The sequence below is a fragment of the Molothrus ater genome, chromosome 13 (genome assembly GCF_012460135.2).
Source record: "Molothrus ater isolate BHLD 08-10-18 breed brown headed cowbird chromosome 13, BPBGC_Mater_1.1, whole genome shotgun sequence".
Lineage (NCBI taxonomy): Eukaryota > Metazoa > Chordata > Aves > Passeriformes > Icteridae > Molothrus > Molothrus ater.
The window spans coordinates 18334614-18360292 of record NC_050490.2 but is presented as its reverse complement, the minus strand read 5'-3'; the positions used below and the strand labels follow the sequence as shown (position 1 = coordinate 18360292).

Genomic DNA, 25679 nt, shown 5'->3' with positions numbered 1-25679 from the left:
TGTGTGTACAATAGTCACCTATAAATAAATGTGGGTGAGAAGTGGGGAAAAATTATTTGTGCACATTTCAGCAGACTAAATCCTGGCTGTTGGCATGCTGGGTGTTAAAGGAGGAGAGGGAAGAGTGCTCAGCAAAGAGCCTGCAAGCTCAAATGAGGTGTGTGTGTATATTTATATATTTCTATAGTGGAGAGAGACTATTTACAGGAGCAGGTAGTGACAGGTCAGGGGGGAGTGGCTTCACACTGCCAGAGAGTAGGGTTGGATTGGATAGTAGAAAAAGTAGAAATTTTCTGTATGCTGCCTTCCCTGTGAGGGTGAGGCCCTGGCACAGGTGCCCAGAGCAGCTGTGGCTGCTCCTGGATCCCTGGAGTGTCCAAGGCTGGACAGGGCTTGGAGCAGCCTGGCACAGTGGAAGGTGTCCCTGCCATGCCAGGGGGTGGGAATGGGATGATCTTTAATGTCCCTTCCAGCCCAAACCATCCAGGATTCTATGATACATTATGTCATTAATGAAAGAGTTTGCAGTGAAAAGTGTTGGAACCATCTTCCTTCCCCTCCCACACCAAGGAGAAAGGGTGGAATTTCAACATCATTGACCACAAAAGGCTTTGGTTATGCCTCAGCTCTTGCTCAGCTGTTCTTCACTCATGGTTTAGTTCAGGAGCTTGAACATTTCCAGCAGGAAATTTCCAGCTTTTCCCAGTTACCAGTTCCTCCTGTTTGCCTGCTGATGGTCTGCTCAGATCTTCCCCAGCTTTCTCTTCCCTCCTAGCCTGAAGCTGTTCCCAGCATTTGAGAAATAGGAAAGCTTTGCAGATGAAGCAGGGCTGTGTAGGGCTTGACTCCTTTTAGCCCCATTTTCTGCAGGTCTGCCCTGCCTGCTCAGGGGAATACCCTGCAGCAAAGGGAACCTGATCATCCTTTACTTTAGCAAACATTTTGACTTACCTCATTTCTTGTGAGGTAGGTCTCTTGCCTCAAAAGCTTTTATTGCATAAATTCCCTGGGTTGGGTGATTCATACCTAGAGATTTCTCTAGATAATTAAAACTAGGGGTAGGATTAGAGCTCCACAGAGGTGCATTAGGCTCTAAGTGTATTACTTGCAGAAAAACACTTACATTAATGGCTGCATAAATCGCCCCTGCACAGATGAGAGAAGGGACAATGTAGAATTTTTCACTGGCTTCAGGGAAGGGCTTATTCTTCATTATTTAGGACCAGATCATGGAGCTTTCATTTAGACTGATGGGCTGTTACACTCAGGAGTTGCCCCTCTGAATCCACTGGTGAGTGATGATCAGCAAGAGAAGGAAGGCTCCATGGCACCAATTGGAAAAAAAAATCAGTGAAAAAAAGCATTTGAGAACACCACAGAGTTCATAGATAATGTGAGTGTGGCTGCTGTTCTCTGCTGAGTAGTTTCACTATATAAAAACAAAAATAGCTTATTTGCAGACTAGATGAGCAGCCATCAATTCTTAATGTTTCCATTTAATTTTATGAGAGATCCCTTTATGTTTTCTTCTATCTGCTGCCCTCCCCACACTGATTTTCTCATTCTTCAGCATTCTTAAATGCTGAGCTGTCAAGAATTGTGCTGTGGTGCTTCTGACTGGCTCTGAGTCAAATACTTCAGGGTTTGCCTCAGGTATGAAAAAATACAGAGATGCAAAAAGTGATGGAAAAGCATCAAGAATTCTTTGTGAACTCTTGTTTGTGCTCTGTGATGGCCCCTCTGAGCAGCTGATCCACAGGTTGGACAGTTCTTCCTTGTGCTCTCAGTGAATTGTCTTTTACCTCTTAGAGACTGAAGCAGCAGAAGAGTCCCTGTTTAGGAAAGCACATGGAGCTAACCTCAAATACAATTTAAATAGAATTTATAGGGACACCAGAAGTGTAACAGCAGTGACAGTATCAGGGAAAGACAAGAGGATAAGGTTAAAGAAAACATGAATGTGTGATTATGGAAGTCATTATCAGAAATAAATGTACAAACCAGGAGGCCAAGGCAGGGTTCAGGGGGACCTGGATGGCCTCTGGCTCTGCCCCTGGGCTGGGTGGGGGTGCTGCCAATGGGATCCCTGCAGGTGGGACAGAGACCAGAGGGAGGGTGTGCCCAGAGGTCAGAGCCACTGAGACACTCCCAGACCTGTTCCCAGTACCTCCAGCTCCCTGCTGGCCCCTGCCCACACCTCCCACCCCAGGCAGCCCTGCAGCATCAGCTGGGGGTGTGTGCTGGGTGGGGTACCCTGTCAGCAGGTACCAGCCAGCTCTGGGGATCCTTCTGCCAGAGCCACCAGCATTGCACATCAAAGCCAAGCGTGACTCACCAAACCTCAGGCCTCCACAGCATCGCCTGCATAAATCCTGTGCCTATTTTTACATAAAAAGCAGCTCTTTCCAAAGCTATTCAAATGCCAGAAATAAGAGATTATTATGACTTCATGTCATGTTGAAAGACAGGTGGAGGAGAGCACAATGTTTGTGTTGGATTCAAATGTCTGCTGAAATCATTCCTGTCATTCCTAATTGATGTTGCATCTGTCTTTAGATTGGGACTATTGAGGGGGAAAAAAAAGCTGAAGATCTTATTCAGAGAAATAATTACAGTTATGTGCTGGTAGATGTAAAATTAAAGTATGTGGGGGGGAGGGAACTACATCCTATAATTTATCAAATTCCTACATCCCTGAAAAATAATTAGATGCTGGGCACTGCTGCAGAGGCTACTGTCAGGGGGATAGCAGTGGTCAAAACCAGGCCACTGGTTCTCATTTATTCCGTCCATTTTTGCTCTTTTATTGTGTTTGGAGTATTAGTTTCCAACTATCCAGAGACACAGCAGAGAAACAATGGCAGCTTTATTAAGAGCCAGAGACGTAATCCCCAAGCACGAGTGCAATTGCAGAACCTGGAGAGGGAAAAAAGGGAGTTCTGCTTATGTCTGGCTTTCAGGAATTTTACCCTCCAAAGTCCTTCAGCATGATGTAGTTATGGGCAGCACTAAATCTGCATCACTTTGACAAACTTGAAGCCACTGAGGATTATTAACAGAAGCAGCCTGTGAAGGAGCTCTCCAATGGGTGCCTCACATCCCAGTTGTATGGCTTGGGGGGTTTTTCCTCTTCTTTTTCTTGCTCCTTTTCCTGATGCTTCTGTGGATGTTGGATTAATCCATCACAGTTGATTTGTAAATTTGAGTACAAGGATTGACTTCATCTGGTCAAGCTTGAAACTGCTCCATGTAAGACAGACACAGGTTTCCATCAACAGCTTCCCACTGCCAGAGGGCAGGGTTAGATGGGATACTGGGGAGGAATTGTTCCCTGTGAGGGTGGGCAGGCCCTGGCACAGGTGCCCAGAGCAGCTGTGGCTGCCCATGGATCCCTGGCAGTGCCCAAGGCCAGGCTGGACAGGGCTTGGAGCAGCCTGGGACAGTGGATGGTGTCCCTGCCATGGCAAGGGGTGGGACAGATGAGCTTTATGGTCCCTTCCAACCCAAACCATTCTGAGGTTCTGGGATTCTCTTCCTCCTCTACCTCTCTCCCTGCTGCTTTCCTTAATCAGGATTGTCTGCAGCTCCATGTTGGAAGATCCCTGCCCAACCAAATGGCTTCACCTCTGGGGAGCCTGGGCTGAGTTACCCCAGATACTCCCCATGTCCCAGCCAGCAGCTGCTTGGACACCTGGTAGGAAATTGTCCTGGAGGGGCAGGAGTTCGGAGCAGCTCTCCTGTGAGGCTGTCCCTTGGAACAGTGCAGTTGTGACTGCTCTGGTGGGCTGAGTTGAGCCCAGTTTGTGTTTTCCACAGTAATTCAGGCCCTCAGGGCTGGTTATCCTCCCCATCCTGTGTGCAAAGGAGGTCAGGTGTGAGGAAAAGGGAGTGAAGGCACTCCTGGGACTGTCAGCTGAACGCCATGTACACAGCAGTCCAGAGGGAATCCCACTGGAAAGCAGCCAGTGCTTGCAGGAATCCAATACCCCAAATCCCTGTTGGGCCATGGGGAGTTTGTGGCTGCTGTTTCACAGACTGAATTAAAGCCACAGTGGGCTCTGCTCTTACCTGGGCTCTGCCTTACTGCAAAAGTGCAGATCTTTTACCTATGTCCAGTGGGTAACTACAGTTTTATAAGTTTTGTGGATTTCATTTACAATTCACCCCCAGAACATTGTTTAAAAAGGTCTTGGAAGTGTAATTTTATACCAGTGTCTGCAATTGTGAACCACAGCCTCGGGCTGGCAGATAATTCCCTGGTATCCAGGCAATAGAGTTTATGTATAGAACTGCTTCCTGCAGCTTCAAGGACTTCTGATAGTTGTCTTTCTAATTTCTACACCACGCATGTGAAACCAGGACTTTGTTCATAAATTAGGAATCTGTGGTTGTAACACGAGGTAGTACAGAGGTGTGTCAACTTCAGCACTTCTTGTAGTTCTGGAAATTGAAAACTAATTGCTTATCAGAAATGTTCATCAGCAAGTTCCTAAATAAATATTAAAGTTTTACATTACAGAATCTTGCTGCTTCACTGACTCTGACTGTAAAGTAGCTGGGAGGGATGGACTCCCCCTTCACACGCTGTCAGGTTAGGGAATTGTAAAATTAAGGTGCTTTTTCCAGCACCATTCCATAAGACTTGCATGTCCAGATGCAGTTTTAACTTCTCATTTATATTTGCAATTCAATGCATGTCGGAGCCTTCAAAAATGAAGTCTTCCATGAGAATTAACTTGGAGTAATAAAAAGTAATAAAACCTGATTGCGGCACCCCCTCGGTTGTCTTCTGGAAATGTACAAATAAAGAAGGGCTCTAATGGGTGCCAGTGGCTCCTGGAAGGTTTCCTTTTCCCCCCTTTCCCTTTTGCTACAGCAATCAGCTCCACAATGACTCATTGCCTTCGTTAGCAGAGGGAAGACATCCCTCATTACTCACTACCAAAGGAAGGGCCTTGCTGCTGCAGGAACAGCCCTGGCATTCAAATTCAGGTACCTTCCACAAGAAAAGAGTCACTGTCATTCTTCCCCAAACTTTGTCAAAAGAGACAAGAAATAATGCTGTTTAATTGTCCCCATTTATAAATAGAGCATCCACAATGACAGAATTGTAATTTTAATGCTGCAATCGGGAGGGAAAATGCACATTTTTCTGGTTTTGTGTCTGGATTTCAGTTCAGGGAACTCACACTGAGACTCAAGGCTATAAATGATCATATATATGTATTTGTAAATAAAAAACACATTTATTTGTTTGTTTATTTATTTACAATTTATTTTCTGACTTTTTAATTACAGAGCACTGTGGATAAAGGACATAAATGCACACACAAAGCACCTGTTAAAGTAATCCAGGGATATATTTGATTTCAAAGGGAGCAGGGAAGACTTTAAAATAATTTCTTAAAATAATGATTTTTCTTGATTTTACTAATACAAATGTTCCTTGTCTCTTTTCACAGTCCCTTTTTTCAGATTTATTTACTTGGATAGGAAGGAATTGAGCTTGTATTAAGTTTTTACTGTATTTTAATGTGGTTTTTATTAAGCTGTACAGAATGGTCCATGCCTCTTTATAAATAAAGCTAAGATCATGTATTACTAGAAATCACATTTCAAACTGTGCTTTTGCCAGACTTGGTTAAGATTTTCTAGGAAGGGACATTATAATTGTATGATTAATCTCCAGAAAAGGGAAATTTTGGCTCTGCAGTATTTCTTACTGTGTTAACTTCAGAGATTTATAAAACCAACTTGAAACTGCACTGTAAGTGTATTTATAATGACTTTCAGCTGATTTAATAATGCTCAGAGTTTGGTGACTGTACAGATCACAGCTCCCCAAATGCAGTGCATTACCTCCAGCATCCAGATGAAGTTATCAGAGGTGGAGGAAATGGTTGGGATTGTGTTTCTGCAGAGAGCTGCACTAATCCCACCCCTGAGCTGCTTTGATCCCATTGTGCAGTGGGACACGGGCACGGGTGATCGAGAGCATCTCAGGTGAAGGATAGTAAAGAGCATCTCAGGCTGGGCATGGAGAAGAACATCTCAGGTCAGAGATGGTCAAGAACATCTGAGGTTGGGGTTGGAAGCCCAGCTGAGGTGTGTGGGTACCCCCCAATCTCAGGGCTGGGCTCCTCCCACTGGGGTCATGTTCTAAGAAAAATTTCCAAGCCAGTCTCTGATCCATTTCTGCTGGTTTGGATGCTCCTGCCAGTGCCACTCCCTGCAGCTGGCACTGCTCAGTGTCCCTCTTAGTTCATGATTCTGCAAACCCATCCAAGGAGCCCTTGATCATGCAAATAGCCCTGCTAATAGCAGATATTGGTACTGCTTTATTCCAGTGGAGTGAGAGCCTCTCAGACACAGTGTGCAGGATCAGCTCCTTCAATCACATTTATATGTGACAAGCCCCGGCACACGGCTGTTTTTAAAAGTCACCAGTTTCAACAAAGCCAGTTGAAACCATGCCAGAAGCTTTGTGTTAAGTTTCCTGGCTGTGTGCTCCTTTCAGTGTTTCCAAGCTTTGCTCTTCATAATAGTAAATATCAAACAAGGACCCCGGGGAGCACTGGGAGCTGGATTGGCAGGTCTCAGTCTCCATTTAACATGCAAATGCTCAGCCTGTGCTCACATATGGCCACTCGCTGGATCAGAACTCAGCTCATTCACACAGAACTGTTCTGGGAGTTCTGGGTAGATGTGGGGTGTGTGCACAAAACACCAGAGCACAGGGGTTTAAGCCAGGAAGGGAACAGAACACAAAATAGAGTTTAATTTACTTGTGTTGAAGAATCCAAATACTGAACATGTTTTTGCAAAACCCTGATTTTTCTTTTTATGGTCGTCCAATTCACAACAGGTAAGTAATCAGGCTTCAATCAACTGCCTATTTCCAGACCAGTTATTTGAGCTATTTTGTGACTTTAAAGCAATTCCTGACCTTCATCTCTTGGATGACATGCAGAGTTTCTTTAATGGTGCTGAGGACTGAACAGGCTCCCACCAACACCTACAGAATTCACCTCTCTGGCATTTTCTTAATTTTCACTTTATTAAGCAGATAAAAGAGGAGCTGTTTCCTTCCCAGATCCCTCTGGGGGACTGTGAGGCATCAGTCCAGCCGAGCATTTCTTTGATCAATGAGCAGAGTGAGAGTTGTGGGAAGCCTAACGTGTGGCTTTGTGTCCTTAGGCATCCACTGTGACAACATCTGCAGCCAGGGCCGCTGGGGACCCAACTGCTCCATCTCCTGCAGCTGTGAGAACGGGGGGTCCTGCTCCCCTGAGGATGGAACCTGTGACTGTGCACCGGGATACAGAGGGCCCTTGTGCCAGAGAAGTAAGATTTTCCATAGCTGGCAGAAGCAAGGCAGGTAGAAATGCTCCTTTATGACACCAGGCAGACAAATCCACAGTTTCTGAGCTGCTTTAGCTCATGACTTCCTGAGGGCAGAAGAGCCTGGAAAAGGCTCCTTCATCAAGAACTCTCCTGCACTGAGCTGTGCCTTGTTTCTTCTGATCACACCTGAGGTCACAGGTGACCTGGAAGGAGGAGCAGCCCCCTTACAAACCAAAGCTGGCAGGACTCAGGTTTGCAGTGAAGTCAGACCTGTTAAACAGTCAGCCACCACCCATCGTATAATGACAAGTGGATGAGCGTTGGCATCAAAATAATAAGGCAATGTTTTCTTGTATGCCAGAAAAAGAAACACAGCAGCCCAAAATAGCTCCTGTTCGATGCTCTGCTGCTACATATTAAAATGTACCAAGCAGATAAAAATCCTCTCATTTGCTTTATCTGGGAAGCTGCATTTGCCCCATAGGGACCCTAATTCACTGATCCAAACTACACCAACCATCTTCCCATGTAAACAAGAAGTGGATTTGTCTTTGTTTTCTGCTCAGCATTTCTTCCTCCTCTTGCTGTGAGACATTTTGCATGCCCAGTTCATAGATCCCCTTTGATTTCACAAGTTACACTTGACACTAGAACACACTCATCTCTAAAAATAATTTGTAGCTGACAGTTTTTATTTAAAGCCATTATAACAATGACCTCTAGCACTGCTGTAGTTAATGGCCTATAAGCATTTCCATTATAAACCCCAATTTCCAGGTGCTTCAGCATATCTGTGTAGCTGTAAAACCTCTCTCCAAGGCTAAAATGTGGAGCTCAGAGCTTCAGGGAGATGAGGAAGAAAATGTTTTACAAATTTGAAACCTTAAGAGTGCAAAACTTCCAGAAGTTAATAGTTTCTGACCTTTCTGAGATGAAAAAAAACCAGCTTAGTTCTATCAGCTGTTGGCATGCAGGCTACAAGAGCAACCCTTGTGCCCAGTTTGCAAGCCCAGGAATCAGGCTGCTCCCTGAGGATGTTTACTAAGGATTTAATGGGGAGAACTTTTCCTCCCCACTGGGGTGACAGCAGAGGGGTCCTGTGGATGCTTCTGCTCTTGCCTCTGTGTGTATTTGGCCTGGGAATCCAGCTTGGAATCCAGCTCTTTTCTGAGATTCAGGCTCAAAAATACCTGTGAGCAGACCTGGCTAAGCTTGTTCTCAAAATCATCCACATTTTTCTCTTAGAAATTCATTTAGAAACAGGGTTTAGGCTGTTTTATTACAAGGCAGAGCTGAGGATGATACTGAAGATGATACTCAGCCAACTTGTTCTGTCTGTGTAATCAGGATTACATGAGACACTGGGATGGTTTAGTGCTCTTAAGCCTGCAGAAATGTCTGCAGGAATGATCCAGGCTGTTTTACAGCCACTGCATCATCAACCAACCTGTCAGCTAAGCTCCAGCTGGAAATGTGCAGTGGGGTAAGAGCCTGACACCCTCTGAGAACATACAGTCCACAAGAAAATTCTCATTTGCTGGAAAAATAGAACAGACATGATTTAGTAACCACTGAGCCAGAACTATAGAACACAGAATCACAGGAGTAAAAATAAAAACATATAAAGTTATTTTTACTGTCACTTACTGCAATTTAACATTTCTTTGTGTTATCTATTGCAGTGAATGTTTGGACAGTGGATGCTTTTTCACTCTACTTGCTCTTAAAAGCAAAAATCTGCTTTTAGAAGAGATACTGAGCCATAATCCTGATTCTATACCTAATGTACAAAGTCTATAATAATTTCAATCCAGGTTTTAGGCAAAATAAGCACACAATTCATTACAAGTTTACTCAGCTATTGCTATGATTACTGATTCAAATCAGGTGATTTTGTATGGTGTTACATAATTACCATTATTGGCTTCTCTTCATCACTTGATGGCTGTTGCTCCTCCCATGAAATGTAGAAAATGACTGCCCCAGCTGAGCACAGGCATTGCACCAGATAGGTTTGGAAATCTGCTTTTGGTATAGTGGTTTTGACGTAAAATATTGTTTCCTAATACACCTTCTCTGATTTCTTGACTCAATTTCCATTTCTTTCTGAGTTTCTGTTTTTGTACATGCATGCCAGTGTTTCTTTTCCTATCTATCCTAAAATCTTTGGAATGTGTGTTATTAACCATATCTGCTGTGGGGTCTCAAACATCTTAAACTCCTGTTTTGTCAGTGTTCAGGTTTTTTTGAGTAGAGGGACTCAAATGAGTGTCCTGAGAGAGAGAGGCTGCTGAGAACTCTGCTGTGGTATTAAACAGCCAAGGACTTCCATGAGGAAGGAAGGTGGGAATGTTTGAACACAGGAGCAGTTTTTCCAGAGCCTGCACTTTATTAGACATGGAACAATCCAACAGGCCTCATCATTTCAGCTGTCCACAAAATTGTGCTTGATGAATTCAGAAATATTGGTTTGGGATTAAGACAGAGAATTCTCAAGCTCTGAGTGACGAGAAAACCCTGAAAAACCTGTGACAGTCTGGTTTGTTCTATTTTCAGTTTGCCCCCCCGGGTTTTACGGGCACCACTGCAGCCAGCCGTGTCCCCAGTGCGTGCACAGCAATGGTCCCTGCCACCACGTGTCCGGGCTCTGTGACTGCCTGCCGGGCTTCTCGGGGCCCCTCTGCAACCAAGGTACCGCCTCCCCTCCGGGCAGCCGCTCTGAGCGAGCCCCATCCCCTGCTCCCGGCCTTTCGCGCTTCTCTCTGCAGTTTAGATCCCGAGAAGATCTTTCCTCCAGAGGGAAAATGCAAACAGGTTCTCAGTCACCCTCCTGGAAATACGATGTGCTCCCGGTTTCGTAAATAATCCAGCTCTGCCACACTGGATTGAGGTGCCTGTGGAATGAGACACCTGCTGTAAATACATCAGCATCCAATGGCTTCATTTTTCTTGCTGCTCAGCCTGTCCTCACCTGAATGTTGAGAGCACCTTCCTGTGATCTTTGCAGCAGGACAGGGAGGTTCTGGTTAAGGTAAAGGCCGGCTCAGGTGAACAATCCCAAACACCCAGTTGTGCACAAAACCTCATTGACACTGTGCAGGGCCTGGCTGGGAATGGCTAAAACCATGGACACAAGGAAAGTTTGCAGTGAGGCAGAGAAGTGAGTTCATTTTCACAAGTGAAGAGGATCTTCAGCTCCCCCAAACACCCATCACCTTTCTGTACCTTTCAAAGTTCCACATTTAACTCCTGGTGTCCTTTTCTTCCTAAAAGTACCCTCAAAATCCCTCAGCCTTGTGCACTCTCAGTTGCTGCATACTGCAGTGGGTATTTTCTACACAGATATTTAAAAGAAGTGATTTGTAGTGGCCACTGCCCCTGCCAGAACAGAATGACACTTTCAATGACCTGCTTTTCAGTAAGGTGGGATTGCAGGCAGCAGTTACCCAAAATCATTAAACATAGATTAAATATAACCATGGGGTTTTTTTCCTGTGCTGTATAGTCAACTAAACATTTCACCAATTAATTTATTAAAATGAACGTTTTTCAGTGTATTTGTCCATTTTATGTGAAAAGTTAGCCAGATTTCAAAGCATAAGCAGGTCTAATTATCCTCTTAAGAAAACTATTTTATTTTTGCTCAGATGTTCAGCACTTCTGGTTTTACTTTGAAATGTTGATCTATCTAGCAAATTAATCTTAAAATATTCATGTCCTAATTAAAATCAATTTGTGTTGCAGTTTGTCATAATGAGTTAACTTGTAACTTTATTTTGTAGAAAGAAAAATGCTAATTAATTTTCCATTAGAAAAACGTGAAATGAAGATTTCACTTCGGAATTTTCATTTCCTTGTGCCATTGGCAGCAGGAACGTTCTTCCACCAGCAGTATGTGCATGTGAAGAGCTGTGTAACCCCCAAAACTGCACAGGTTTACTCAGTTGTGCCAAGGATTCCGAGCTGCAAACAACTAAACAGCTGTTTTGTGAATATCTTTCACAATCCCAGAGTGAGATGGGTTGATAATAACTTGTTATCACTGCTAGAACACACCTGACATCCCACAGGGACTTTGGGAGTCCCACTTCAGAGCTTTCTGAGCTAATTAACATCCCAATCTGTGTTGTACAGTCAGGCTGCTGCTGAAGAAAGCAGCATGAGATCTTGTTTTACAGCTCTCTGAAAATGATTGAGACATTTAGAAAGTGCTTGGATTTGGATCTCACATCTTCACAAGTCTCTCCGGCAGTCCACAACCAGGTTGTTTAAATTAGGGAGATCCATTTTGTCATCCCTCTGTGCTGCCATTCCAGAGGGCATCATCCCATTTCCCAGAGACAAGGGGAGCTCCCGTGGAGGGAACCCCTCTGCCAGCTCTGCCTGTGTGCACCAAAGTGTGACCTGGTCCCTTTGCCAGCAGCTCTGTTTGGATCACAGTTCTTGCCCTGATCCACCAGTATTCCATGGTGCAGAACAAATCAGCTCCTCTTCAAAGGAAGGCCTTTGAGAATTCCATTTTTTGTACATACAAACCCCAGTCTTCATCCAGGTGCTGTTGCCTATCTCCATCTCAAAGATGCCATAAAACAGTGCCTGGAGCTGCCTCTTGCAGAGCACTGGAAGGGAGTAATGGTGTGGCCTGTCCAGGAGCCTGGGCTGAGAGATCAGTTCAATTTTTGCTGTCTGTGATAGAAGGGTTCTGCTTTCCTTCTCTCTTTGTGTATTCTTTCCATCCTGGCTGTGTATTGTGCTTAGTTTTATCTCTTTTCACTTAGGAACAGTTCTGTTTAGCACACAGTGTGAAAGCCAAACCCAACTTTATCCACTCCTACAGATAAGTCCATAGTCTATAGAAACACAAGCAGAAAACAATACTCTGCTCTTGTAAGAGCAGAGGATGGCATATTATATAAAAGCCAATGAATCACAGCTCAGGATTTCAATCTGTGGCTGATTCACAGTCAGGATAGATTGAGGTCACCTGCAGAGACTACTTTTGAGAAAGTGAGAGAGGCTGAAGTGGTGGAACAGCTGCATAATTCAGGGAAGTGCCTTAATCACTTTTTTGACATCACTATTATTTACCAGGATCCAAGTCCAGTTCCATTTGTTACCCTCTTTGCAAAGATGGACTATATGTTTTATCTTGTTTTGAAAATACATCTGTTTTTGTCAGGGAACACAGCCAATAAGAGCCCAGAAATGAAACATTTCATTTGTTACTGAGCAGAGCCTTCCATCAACTTTAACGTTAAAGATTTCCAATAATTTGGTGGGAGGTTGAAGATCTACATGTCTATTAGTTTCCTGTCACTGTGCTTAGGATGTGAGAGGATGACTCTGGAAAAAAATTGAGAGTTTCTTTTCTTCCAGCTTCACTTAGGTGGACACACAGGGGGAGGTGCTGATTTTGTTGGGATGCAGCACATTTGTTAAATAGCTCTCAGTCAAACAGATATATAACATACATAAATATAAATATAGATAAAATCCTTGGAAACCAGATCAGTCCCAGCCACTCACTTGTGGCTGCTCCTCACTGAATTCTCCTAAGGTTTTCTTGTTCTTTTCCTCTCCTGATGATCCCTCTTCTCTGTTTTGTCTCTCCTCTTGTAATCCTTCCATACTGCCCTTCAATAATTGCAATCTTCTGACTATATTAGCTTAATTTTCCAGCAGAAAAATGGATTTTGATATGACTTTTTCCTATTGTTTTTACTCCGGGGATGCAAGCAAAATGGGCTCAAATACTTTTCCTGCTTTCCAGAGGAATTTTGCTTCATCAAAGAAAAACTATTGTAATTAATTTTATCTCTAATTGCTAAATGTTGAGTCCTGTGATTTCCTGCCATTCCCTTTGAAGAGGCTGCAGTAAAGTGCCTTGTGTTTGCAGTGTGTCCCAGTGGGAAGTTTGGGAAGGACTGTGCTGAGGTGTGTCAGTGCACCGAGAACGGGACCTGCAACCCCATCGACGGCTCCTGCCAGTGCTTCCCGGGCTGGATCGGCATGGACTGCTCCCAGAGTAAGGGACATTCCCCACCTCTGCCTCCAAATGTCCATTTCTGCCTTGGTTTGCTGCTTTCTGAAAGTTAAAGTCAGATTCTGAGGAGATCCCTGTTGTATTACAGCCAGTGCCTTACTCTCTTTAAAGCAGATTTCTATTAATTAATCTAAGTTAGCTTTGGATTGAATTGGTTTCTGCATTTGGAGTTTGCAGAAGCCCTGACTGGCTTTTATTCCAGGAAAGGGAGGTCACAAGCTCTTATCAGAAAAGAAAGCTCCATGCTTCCTTTTAATTTCTAGCTGGATTCCTTTTTATTTATTTTTTTGTAATAATTTTCTTTCAGCTATTACATTTAGACATTATTAACCAGTAAATGTTTTCATGTACCAAATCCCTCGAATTGAGAAATTAGGTAGCTGAAATATTTCTATTAAATGTAATTTAATTGTAAAAGTCGATGTGGCCTTGTAGGGATGAAGGATTTCTTTCTGAAAATTGCCCAGGTAGAAGATTGGCATTTGCTGATCCCAAAGTGTCATTTCCTGAGAGCATCCCTTAATTGAAGCTAGATCACAGAGGGAGGCAATATCCGATCATTCAGAAATGTTACTTCATATTCAGGATACAACTAGCATATTAGACAGCATTCCAGAGGAAAATATATTAAACTCCAAGTGATAAAGCAGGAATCGGATAAAAACAGACGTCTGTAATTTTGCTTTTATTGTGTGTCTTCCACAGGCAGAATATTGCTGTCACTCAAAAACAGCAGGAAAAAAAAAGGGAAAAAAGACAGAAAGCTGCACATATTCCTCATTATATTTAGCCATCTAATTGGGAAATGTCTGTTAGTGTCTGTTAAGCTTGAAAAAAGGTGTTTTTCCTTACAGAGCAAGGCAGGCCAGGTCAGCAGGAGCAGTTCAGCAGGCAGCACCTGCCTGTGGGCACTCTGGGTTCTGGATGAGCAGAGGGGGACGTGGCTCTTTGCTCAGTTACTCCTTGCACACAAAGGGAACCTCTCCCAAGGTGACCCTGTCCCACTCCAGGCTCCCTGGGCTCCCCTCCCAGGCTATTTCTGGCCCTGTGCTCCCGTTAACCTGGAATGACCTGGACTTGGAGCTGCTCAGGAGATAATTTTAGCTCCAACTCCAGAGCCAGTTCTGGATTCACTAACAGCTCCTGCAGCTCTGCCTTAGAACAGCATTGGAAAAGTATTTCTGGTTGCTTATAGCACAAACACTTCAGGCCAAATCCTGCTCAGCTTTACATTGTGTGAGTCCAGTGACCTTTTGTGTGATTTACGTCATGGCAGAGTTTTCTTGGCCATTCATTCTGGCTTTAGAGGTGTCTGTCAAATGCCAGAAACTTCCATTTATCATCCATGGAGCCATTAGCATCCATGGAAATAGGCCTGGTGTCTGTACTTTCAGGTTTCCTGGGAACTGTGCCTTATTAATTCATGTCTTTAGCAGGAAGCAATGGAAAGTGCTTTTTAAAGCAAAAATATAGTTGTTATATTGAAGGCCTATCATAATTTCGGATCTTTTAGTCTGGCACTAATAACAGTAACTTACTGCATTCATTTTTGGTGGGAGGCTTACAATAACTTTTTTTTAATGTATTAATATTGTACTTGTTGAAATATAAAATGGACCCAGAGATTTTAATTTAATATTAGCCCCACAACAACAATAGCAATCTGAATTTGTGGATGTGAATTCATACTGGAAGAGGTTTTCTTTACATTTTTTTCATGATTGGAGTAGCACTCTGTGCTTCAAATGAATGTGGTAATTTTAGTGGTTGATTGCATAGCAAAGTAAACCTGAATAGCTGGGCTTTATTATGCAAGAATTCCAGCATGTCAAAAAGAAAATTAAATTACCTCCATATCCTGCAACCCTGCCTAAATTGTCCTCACAGATAATGCCAGTGAGGTATGGAGAGTGCCACAGCACAGAGTGGGGTCATGTTGAGGGTCACTGGTCACAGCAAAGACCTGATCCTGCCTCCTGCCCCACACAGATGATCATGGAGTCACAGGATCCTGGAATGGTTTGGGTTGGAAGGGACCTTGAAGCCCATTCCATTCCACCCCTGCCATGGGCAGAGACACCTTCCACTATCCCAGGCTGCTCCAAGCCCCAGTGTCCAGCCTGGCCTTGGACACTTGCAGGGATCCAGGGGCAGCCACAGCTTCTCTGAGCACCCTGTGCCAGGGCCTGCCCACCCTCACAGGGAGCAATTCCTTCCCAATATCCCATCTAACCCTGCCCTCTGGCAGTGGGAAGCCATTCCCCCTTGTCCCCTCCCTCCAGGCCCTTGTACAAAGTCCTTCTCCAGCTCTCCTGGAGCCCCTTTAGACGCTGGAAGGGTCTTTAAGGTCTCCCTGGAGCCTTCTCTTCTCCAAACTGAACATTCCCATCTCCTCCAGCCTGGCTCCAGAGCAGAGGGGCTCCGGCCTTTGCAGCATCTCTGTGACCTCCTCTGGACTTGCTCCAGCAGCTCCAAATCCTTCTGCTGTTGTTCCCCAGGGCTGGAGGAAGCTCTGCAGGTGGGGTCTCACCTGAACAGGGCAGAAGGGCAAAATCCTCTCCATCAACCTGCTGCCAGAAATCCCTGTGCCAGGGAGAGGTTACAGGGTGGCAACAGGGTTTGGAGAGCAACTGATGACTTGGAAGGACTGGTCACTGTCCAGGGAGCACTGGTCACTGTCCAGGGAGGACTGGTCACTGTCCAGGGAGCACTGGTCATTGCCCAGGAGTCACTGCCAAGTTCAGCAGTGTGAGGTTCTGCCTTTGCTGATGTCTCACAGGTTCTCCCTTTATTGTTGCTCCTCCACATCACTAACACGGGATCATTGCTTTCTTTTTTTGTCAGCTGACAAATGTTTTTTATTTTCATAGCTTGTCCCACTGGGTTTTGGGGCCCTGATTGCTTTCATTCATGCAACTGCCACAACGGAGCACAGTGCAGCCCCTACGATGGAGAATGTAGATGCACCCATGGCTGGACGGGGCTCTACTGCACTCAGCGTAAGCCTTTCAGAGACAGGGAATCTGTCAAAGTATGTGCTGCTACCTCGTGTCTCGTCCAAGTATTGCAGTTTTCCCTGGAAAACCACATGCTCCTTATTCCTGATAACCTCACATCACCCCTAAGAAAATAGTCCTGAAGCTTTCCAAGGTTTTTTTATGCCTTTGGCACTCAATAAAGGAGGGGAAAATCATTTAGATTATTGATTCATTGTTAGAATTTGCACAGTCAGTGTCCCTGCTTGTTAATGCCCCAGTATTTATGGTCTGATTTAGGAAAATGGTAGAGATTTCTCACCCTAGTGCCAAATTACCGGTATGAAAGAGGAGATCCAATTCTGGTGAGCCTTTTAAGAAGGTTCTTTCACTTGCAAATAATTGATTGATCCCTGGTCTTGCAGAGTTTCTGTTTAGCATCTTCTTTCACTTCTTGAAAATGTAGTTTGTATAGATGGGTCAAGTTTTCATTCTTCTGAAACACTTAAGAGGCAATTCTGTAAAGATGAGAAACATTACTTCAAGAAAATTGTCTGTCACAGTATCTCTGCATTTAGACCATCAAATAAATGTCATTAAATATACAGAGGCTGAAAATCCATTGATTTATACGCCCACATACTTTGTGCTGATAAGACATCTGAATTTGACTTCCAGCTTATTTCTTACTCTTTCCTTGTCCTGCTTGCTGAAAGGTTGCCCAGCTGCTTTTTATGGGAAGAACTGTGCCAATGTGTGCCAATGCCAGAACGGGGCCGACTGTGACCACATCACCGGGCAGTGCACGTGCAGGACGGGCTTCACAGGCAAACAGTGTGAGCAGAGTAAGTGCCAGCCTCCTCAGTGCCCTCCTTCTCCAGAGAGGGGCTGTGCTTCACAATTCTTGCACAAACTGGCTCTTAAATGAGGTGTTGATGTCAGCAGGACAACGACCTCGGGCACCTTATATAGTCCATAGGGAGGAGAGGGCACCTCTGGAAAACTGGACAGTCTGAGCATAAAGAAATTCACTGAATCCCTGCAAATTGGGCCTTTCATTCCCAGGCTAAAGTTAGGTGAGAGAAAGTAAATCACTGCACTCAGTGTTGACTGGCTGGGGCCTTCCCAAAAAACTCATACCTGGTAATACACACCCAGCCCTAAATCTGCCTCAGGCCTTGTGAATGCTGCTGAGAGCAGCAGCCCCAGTGCATAAAGACAGAAGGGTTAAAAGGAACAGGTCCCTTCTGCCTTCCAAAGAATACTGGGGATATGGGCCTTTCCCACAGAAGTTATGATGTAGACATGGGCCAAACAAAGATTCATCTTTACAGTGAAAGCAGATCAAGGGAAGCAAGGTTGCTTGCCATTTTGGGAAGGGTCTGTGTTTAGCTTGAGCAGTGAGTGTTTCCCAATGAACCTCAATTCCCTTGCAAAGGATCTGGAATGTCTTCCTGGAAGTGTTGTCCATGTCCCACTGGATTATTTAGCAGGCTGTGCCAAATGGCTTCTTAGAAGAACACAGAATGAGGGTCCTGGGAAGAGGATGTGCTCTCTGTGTGTTTGTCCAGTGCAGTAATTCACAAGGAAATTCTCACCAACTTACTGGGGTTCTAAACCCAGGTGACATCCACCTCATCTTCCCAAGGCATTAATTCCTCGCTTTTTTTAGCAGTAAGGTAATTCAGTAACATTCCTGACAGATTTGCAAGGGAAGGCTTTTTAACTGTAGCTTGCTACGTGGATCTTTATGGATGTATTTGTGCATGTAACTTAATTCATAAATATGTTTTTGCACACACTTGCATTCAGCAAAGTGATATCTCAGGGCCAAATTTGTGTGCTCTTGGAGGATTGCACATGGCACCACTGTAACTCTGTAAGTGGCCAGCTTAGTGGAATTTGGGGATGCTCTTCACTGCAGCCACAATCAAAATAGGAAACTAAAGAATCCCACAAAGAACTGCACAATAGCAGATTTTATACAAGGAGCTGCTTTATGATTTGACCCCTGTATAATGCCTGAGGCTTTCTTTTCTATCCAAACTACAAAGGTATTTATTTACTTGTTTTTCTACTGTTTAATCTAAAAGAATCTCTTCATTAAGGCTCCTTCCTTCTCCAAATCCTGCTGAATGGGCAGTCACACTGCATTGCAGATGAAATGCTTAATTGCAGGCATCATTTCTGTGGTGCAGTCCCAAAATTTAGGCCTTATTCATTTTAAGTAGGCTGCAGGCTAATAAAAGAATGAGCATTAATTGTAATAATTTTATTTTTTTCTTTGTTTGAGTACCAACAGATTAAATATACAATTCTAATACACACTGCAAATCAATAAACAGATACTGGCTATGGTTCTGTACTTAATATTAAATTTTGGCTACCAGAAGCTACTTTGAGGCTGACACTGGGGAGGTGTTGTCATGCAATGAAAAACATTTGCAGTGACACACAAGGAGTCACATCTTGAACAATATATTCCACAGGATCATAGCAAGGGTGCATGTTCTCAGTAATGCAGCTTCTCCGTGGAAGTAAGTGACAGACATTGTTTCTTTCAATTTATTCTTGAACAGCGCTTCCAGAAGTACAGTAAGCTGCCTACAGATTTATTGTAATAGCCCATCATGGTAATTGCATGAATAAATTTCTCAGCTGGACATTCAGTCTTTGATAGAAACACAAAGACAGCATAGAAATTCCTTCTGGATTAGGAACCCTGACACTGAATCAGAGCAAATCAAACCATTCAGATGCTCAGTTCTGAAATTCCACCTGCAATGTTCTATTCCTATTCTATTCTATCCTATTCTGTTTCCTACTCATCCCTGACAGTGCCCATCCTGGCACTGGTAGGGATGAGTAGGAAAGTATGTGAGGTTTGTTTGGTAAAGGCTGTAGGGTTCATAGAAAGGTTCATTAAATCTTTTCTTTGCAACTCCCTCCTGAAAAAATAAAACAGGTAAGTTTTTAAGGTTAAGTTAAGGTGAAGAATGCTGAGCTCTGTTGTCTGCAGCTTCTGAGCTCAAGCTCTGTTCAACTCTGAACATTTGCAATATACATCAAGTCTTCTAAAGCCTTTGTACCTATCATTGATTTCATTCTATGAATTTTCCAGAAAGTTACAGTTTAATAAGTAACAAAGTGCACATAGAATGCATTTAGCTCCTCCTGCTTTAGACTAATAATAATTTCACATTAGGGTGTTATCCTAGAGATCCTAAAACCAGGGAGACTTCTCTACCACATTTCCCATGGCAAGTGTTGTGCCCCTTCCCAAAACCAGAAGAATTCTTTCCAATGTTTTTCTTTGGCTCCCCAGAGTGCTCTCCAGGAACATTTGGTTATGGCTGCAAACAATTGTGTGAGTGCATGAACAATGCAACGTGTGACCACGTCACAGGCACTTGCTACTGCAGCCCAGGCTTCAAAGGAATCCGATGTGATCAAGGTACAGTGGAATTTTCTCTGTGAAATCCCTCTCTCCCTCTCTCTCTCCCCCTCTCCAATGATGTAGTTAAAAAAACACAGTGTTTCAAAAATGAAATGAAATGCACGATTCAATTTACAGTGTGTTATGAATTACTTTTAACAGCGGCTCTTATGATGGAAGAATTAAACCCCTATACTAAAATTAGCCCTGCTCTTGGATCAGAGAGGCACTCAGTGGGAGCAATCATTGGAATTATTATTCTCCTTCTAATTATTATGGTCTTGCTGGCACTCTTTGTGTGGTATCGACGGAAACAGAAGGAGAAGGGCCATGACATGCCAAGTGTATCTTACACTCCAGCCATGAGGATGACTAATACAGATTACTCACTTTCTGGTAAGGGTCTTTTTATGTTAATCAAATCCAGACTCATATTCCTGTCTGTTGGGGAAATACAAGTTTCTGTGATGTGTGACATGTGTTACTGAGCCTCAAAAATAATGACACTTCCATTCTTCCTCAGAATGCCGTGATCTTTAAACACATAAATGGGACAGGAAAGCAAATATCAAACTGATTTAAGCTGTTTTCTATGTGGAAGTTGATATGGGATATACGTAAGCAGGAAATATGCTGCATGGAATTTTGAGTCATGTGCATTCCTGTTGCAGTGCAGAGATGTTTCCCTTTGTGAAACCTTGGGAAGCCTTTATTGGTTTGAGGAATGGGATTGGCTGGGTCAGTCATAAGGTTTTGGTTTTGTCTGTGCTGCAGTTTGTGATTTGAGGTGTCTGGTTGTTGTCACTCTCTGCTGTGTGCATTCCAGTCCTTGTCACGTAGGCAGCTGGTGGGAATCATCTTCCCAGGAGCTGAGGAAAGCAGGAGAGGAAGAGGAAGGCTCTTCAGGATCAAAGCATTCTTCCTTCGTTCTATCCTCTGCTCCTGCTGTGGAGAACAGCTTTTCTTGCCAGATTGTCTAAATTTTGGAGGATGTGATCTCCTTTTCAGTGCTGTCATTCTTACTCATTCCTCTCTGGCCAGTACCAGGGATGATGCCAGGCAGGAGATGGCTTTACTTCCTTCTGGTTTCTCCACTGTCTCAGTGGGGATCTTCTCAGGGTTTACTGCCCTCTGACTTGTTCTCTTCCTTTTAAATGGCTGAAACTCCAAGTCCAGGTAAATACAATGCCCTGGGGCGGGCAGAGGTTGGCCAGCAGCTCTGCTTCCCCAGGCCTGCAGTGCCTTTTTCTTTCTGCTTTTTACTCTAAATGTACGAGGCCTCTTGGCTTCTCTGCTGTCTCAGGGTGGCACAGCTGGAAGCTTTTTATGGACTTCCCTGCCAAAGATGTGCCTGGAAGGAGCCTCTCCCATTAAGCCAATGATAGTGATGCCTGGCTGCTGTAATACCTGGAACTCAATCATGGAGCTTCTCATGGCACAGTGACTTCAGTCCTCGTGCCAGGGACGTTTGCCTGCCATGGTGTGTCCCACATCACGGGCTCTCTGCTGAACACCATGGACTAGTTTTATATCTAGACCACTCAGTAGAGCATTCCTTCTTCTGATACCTACAAATGGGGGGAGAAATTATCATGGAGCTCCTTTCATTCCTTCTTATTTTTGAATTTTAGCTTTGCTGGCTCTTGCTTAGGCTGCCCATCCTAAATAGCTGAGGGATCACGTCCCTCATCTGCACTGAACCTGGGGTCTCTTTTGGTCCTTGGACTGGGAGTTTAGCTCTGGCCCTTGTGGCATTGCTGCTCTGTGTCAGGTCAGTTTGTAAAAACCCTGAATACCAGATCCTCAAACTCAGCTCCAGGTCAGGGGGTTTCATGGGCTTCTCTAGAAAGGAATTGGATAATGGTTCTTTCCTGTTCCCCTCAGTCAGTGAGGGGGATGCAGAGACTGGGCCTTTTCTTTCCTCTTTCTTTGTGCAGTCCTTCTAGCAATAGAAATTGGATCACTCAGGAGGCTGCAGCAGAGTGGGGTCAGGCATCTCTTTCTGGAGGTCACAAGGACAGTTTTCTTTCTCCTTCCCCTTGGAAAATTCTGCCATCTGAGATTGCAGAGGAAGATTAAGAAGATAGAAACACACTGCTCCATCTTCAGCTCATTATAAATTGCCTGCAGGTACCAGCATTGTTTCAAGTTTTGGGTTTTGCCCTTTTTAGAAGGGCATTTAAAAATTCTAGACAAGAGCTTCTGAAAACTCCCTGCCAAATCCTGATTGTCCTCCAGTACATTCCCCTGCTGAGACTTTCAGTAACTGCCCCAAGTTTGGCCTTACCAATGCTGCTTCTCTTCCATGGAGCAGAGGGGCAGGAAAAGGTGCTGTTGTGCAGCTCCCTCAGCAGAAAGAGGAGAGGTGGATACGAGACAAGCTCACAGAAAAGGAATATGTGGCTGGCAAGACAACACGTGTGTGTCTGAGGGCAGGTGTGTTACAGAGGATGCTGAAGGACACCAGTGATGCCTCAGGTCTTAGATTTTATATTTTTCACATTCTGTGCTGCTTTAGTCTGTACTTCTGAGCTTCACATCAGGGCATGCTGAGCTCTGTGCACAGAGCAGGGACACAAAACAATCCCCCCTGCTGGGGACCAAGGACCAATGACCCAAATCTCAGCCCAGGAGCACAAACCCCGTGGGCTGGAGAGAGAAAAACAAGCAGGGTGGGACTGCAGGGGCTAAAGCTGGAATGGGACAATGAACTGCAAGGTGCAAATGGAGCAGAACTGATCCCAGGGACAGAGCCCGTGCCCGGCCGTGCATTTTGGGGCCATTTTGGTTCATCTTGGGTGCAGCCCTGGCTGGGCTCTGGTGCTGCCCAAGGTGCATCCATGGAGGAGATGCTTTGAATGAATCCCTGCTTTATTCTGGAGCTCTGCCCAGCCTCTGCTCCAGGTCAGCCTCCCCAAGGCATCAGCAGCAATATTGCACGGAGGGAACAGGGATTCCAGCCATCACCTGCAGGTTTGCTTGTGGATTAAAGGCAGAATACCATGGAGATGTGCTTGTCCAATGGATATAATCCTATGTAAACCCATGTACTTTGGCAAGGATTTCACCTGGATGGCTGCAGCATCCAGCCCTCTGTGGGCTGTAACATTATGGCTCTCCTGAATCACCAGTTGTTCTTTTGCCTGTTTACTCTTATTTGGGTGATGGTGGTGCTGTTTCTGAATAGAGTCACATACACAGATCCCTAGCTCCTGCAGGCAGCAATTTCCTCCAGCACATTTATTTCTGGAGGATGTTTTTGGTCTTTAGGTCCTCAGCTCCTGTGAGGCTGATAATCCATGCATATGTTTGAGAGAGATTATGAGGAAAGAGAAGGGAACCCCCTGAGCAGCCCTTGGACTCTTTTGCATTTGTGGATGAAGGATGTGGCAGCAGAACACACACTTTGCCCAGCAGCCAGAGGAGAAGAAAGCCACCTGTTCTGGGAGGGCTTATCCACAGCACATGGATCCAAGAGCAAATTTTCCCAAATAAGCCTGAAATCAAAATGGTGCTCCCCAGCCTGAGAGTGGCCTACATCCAAAAAAGATTTTGAAGTGCAGGTTGTTTAGTTCAAGGAGATGGGGCCAGAAGGGAAAACTGTGTGGCAGTGCTGGAGAACAGCAGAGATTCCTTCGTGGGACTTTCACAAAGACTTGGCCATGGGCTGAACTCTGATGTTTGAGGTCTTGTCAAGGTCTTAGCAAACTTTCTGATAGGGGTGAATCCTCTGCTGAGAGCCAAGAGCTAAGCAAAGCTTAACACAAATAAAGCATCATGGATCCTGAAGCCTAGACAAGAGACTTCCAGAAATGATCTGCAGATGATGGGTGGTGGGAGGTGGCAGAGTGAACCCTCCTGTTTGGAGCCTTCAGCCGTCTCCCTGACACTGTGTGGGCAGAGAAGACCCACACAAAGAGAAGGAAGCAGCTCCATTTAGCAGTTGAGAAGTCTGGGTTTGTATTTACTGCAGAGTGCTCACTTATTCCCTTTTTTGTGGCTGGGCTGGTGCCCAGTTTCCACAATACTGTCCTGCAGAATGGGGACTGATGCTCTCTGTGGCACCCCAGGCTCAGAGCAGGAGCTCAGTCTAATTCCCTTTCCTTTGGGCATTTAAGTCTTTACTTACTGTTCAGACCAGAATAAAATTCTCACCTTTGGGAATAGAGAGATTTTTTGTGGGTTGGGTTTGTTTTTTTTTTTTTTTGTTGGTTGTTTTTAAACAGGGATAGCATTAGATTTGTATTTGATGTATTTCCAGCCAGCAGTTACAAGAGCTTCATGAATAAATGTGTAGAAAATGGACTGTGCTATCAAGGTAAATCAGCCTGGGTGGCTACTTAAGTATCAACCAGAGGGAACTGTGTAGCAGGAGTAATTCTGAGTTCAGGGTGCTGCGTGCAAGGGGGGGAAGAAAAGGATTTTGGGGGATGTGTACAAGCTCAGAATCATTAATTCAGCACTGTGCTAAGTAGTAGAGGACTCTGGTAGAGGTTTATTGCAGCTCATTTTGGGTGCAGAGAACAAGCTCCAGCCAGAGAGAACTCACCTTGTCTCAGGTGGCTCCCGGCGACATCGGCGGGGACCTCAAACCCCACTGCAGAGCCACAGGGTCCTGCTCTTCCTTCCAGCTGCTCCTGGCCCACAGCCAGTGGGTAAGGGAAGGGAGAAGGCAGAGGTGACTCCACCAACACTCTCAGAGCACAGAGACACAGATCCAAGTGTCCTGTTTAACTGGAACCGTGAGCTGTGGGGAGGGAGGAGGGGCCCTTGAGCCAAGGCCCCTGAGCAGGCTCAAGGCTGTTTGGTGGGGGGCACACACTGACATGAGGGGTGGGTTCCAGCCCCAGTTCCCACTGGCAGACCCCAAGAGAGATGTGTTTCCTGTTGGTTTGATTGTGAAGGTCACAGAGTTGTAGCTGGGGGAGATGGCAGAGCCCTGGCAGCCTGGCTGAGAGATGTTCAATGCAAAGACCTCAGCTCTGGAATCACATCCTGATCTGAGATCATTTGTCAGCAGCAACTCTGCAAAACAGCTGGGACTCAAAGGCTCTGCACTTACCACAAAACAGAGCTGACCTCGAAAATCTCATTGCATGTTTCAGCAGAAAAGCAGTGCTTGGTCAGAGCTGCACATGCAGGAGCAGCTTCCCCTGAGCCCTGAGCCACAGCCCTTATGTAAGAGACACCCTGCAGATAAACCCACTTCTTGGAAACAGGATATTCTGCAGTAAATTAGGCTCAATCTAGATCTCCACAAGATGTCAGCAAAGCAAAGTGCATGTTCAGAGTGAGGCGAATGCAGAGGGCAAGGAGAGGAGGTGATGGTGGCTGGGGACCCCAGGTCCCTGTCCTTCCTCACCCACGGCTGCCAGGCTCCAGTAAAGGTGGAGATGGGCTCAAGCAGCCAGCCCAGCACTTCATTTCCCTTTGACATGAAGGTGCTCCCCACAACCAACCTCTCTGCCTGCACTTTGAGCCCATGCCTTAGCAAAGCCCCTTCATTTGCTCCTTACAGGGCCTCGTTGTTTAAATGATGCTGCTCCAGTTGGAATTTTCCATCTCTTCTCCTGATGGTACTTTGAAACATGTACCTATTTGTTATGCAGCTGGAACCAGATTGGGATTGATGTTTTCATTAGAACTGCCACTATAAATATGATGCTTTTCTTGGTAAATTATTCTGCTTGGTAAATGTGTTTATAACTTAAATTGAGAAATAGATAAAATGTCTCTGAGCATACAGTGTAACTGCCCAGGTTTGCCTTTCAGGGCTCCAGCTTTGGTTTTTGAAAAGCCTTTACACACAATAGAAAGCGTTTTGGACTCCTTGGTACAGTTATAGCACCTTGATTTCTAACATTACTCCAGGTTTTGTAAC

At 44.8% G+C, this 25679-nt stretch overlaps 1 protein-coding gene across 7 annotated transcripts in view; it reads left to right on the top strand.

Annotated features, from left to right (window-relative positions):
- MEGF11 (multiple EGF like domains 11) overlaps window positions 1-25679 on the top strand; it is a 253952-nt gene that overhangs the window by 208775 nt on the left and 19498 nt on the right. For all 7 annotated transcript variants that reach the window (XM_036389486.2, XM_036389485.2, XM_036389488.2 and 4 more), the window contains 7 exons: window positions 7198-7344; window positions 9901-10035; window positions 13241-13369; window positions 16258-16386; window positions 17079-17207; window positions 19688-19816; window positions 19961-20194. In XM_036389486.2, the coding sequence (XP_036245379.1) occupies window positions 7198-7344; window positions 9901-10035; window positions 13241-13369; window positions 16258-16386; window positions 17079-17207; window positions 19688-19816; window positions 19961-20194 (1032 nt within the window). The remainder of the gene's footprint in view (window positions 1-7197; window positions 7345-9900; window positions 10036-13240; window positions 13370-16257; window positions 16387-17078; window positions 17208-19687; window positions 19817-19960; window positions 20195-25679) is intronic.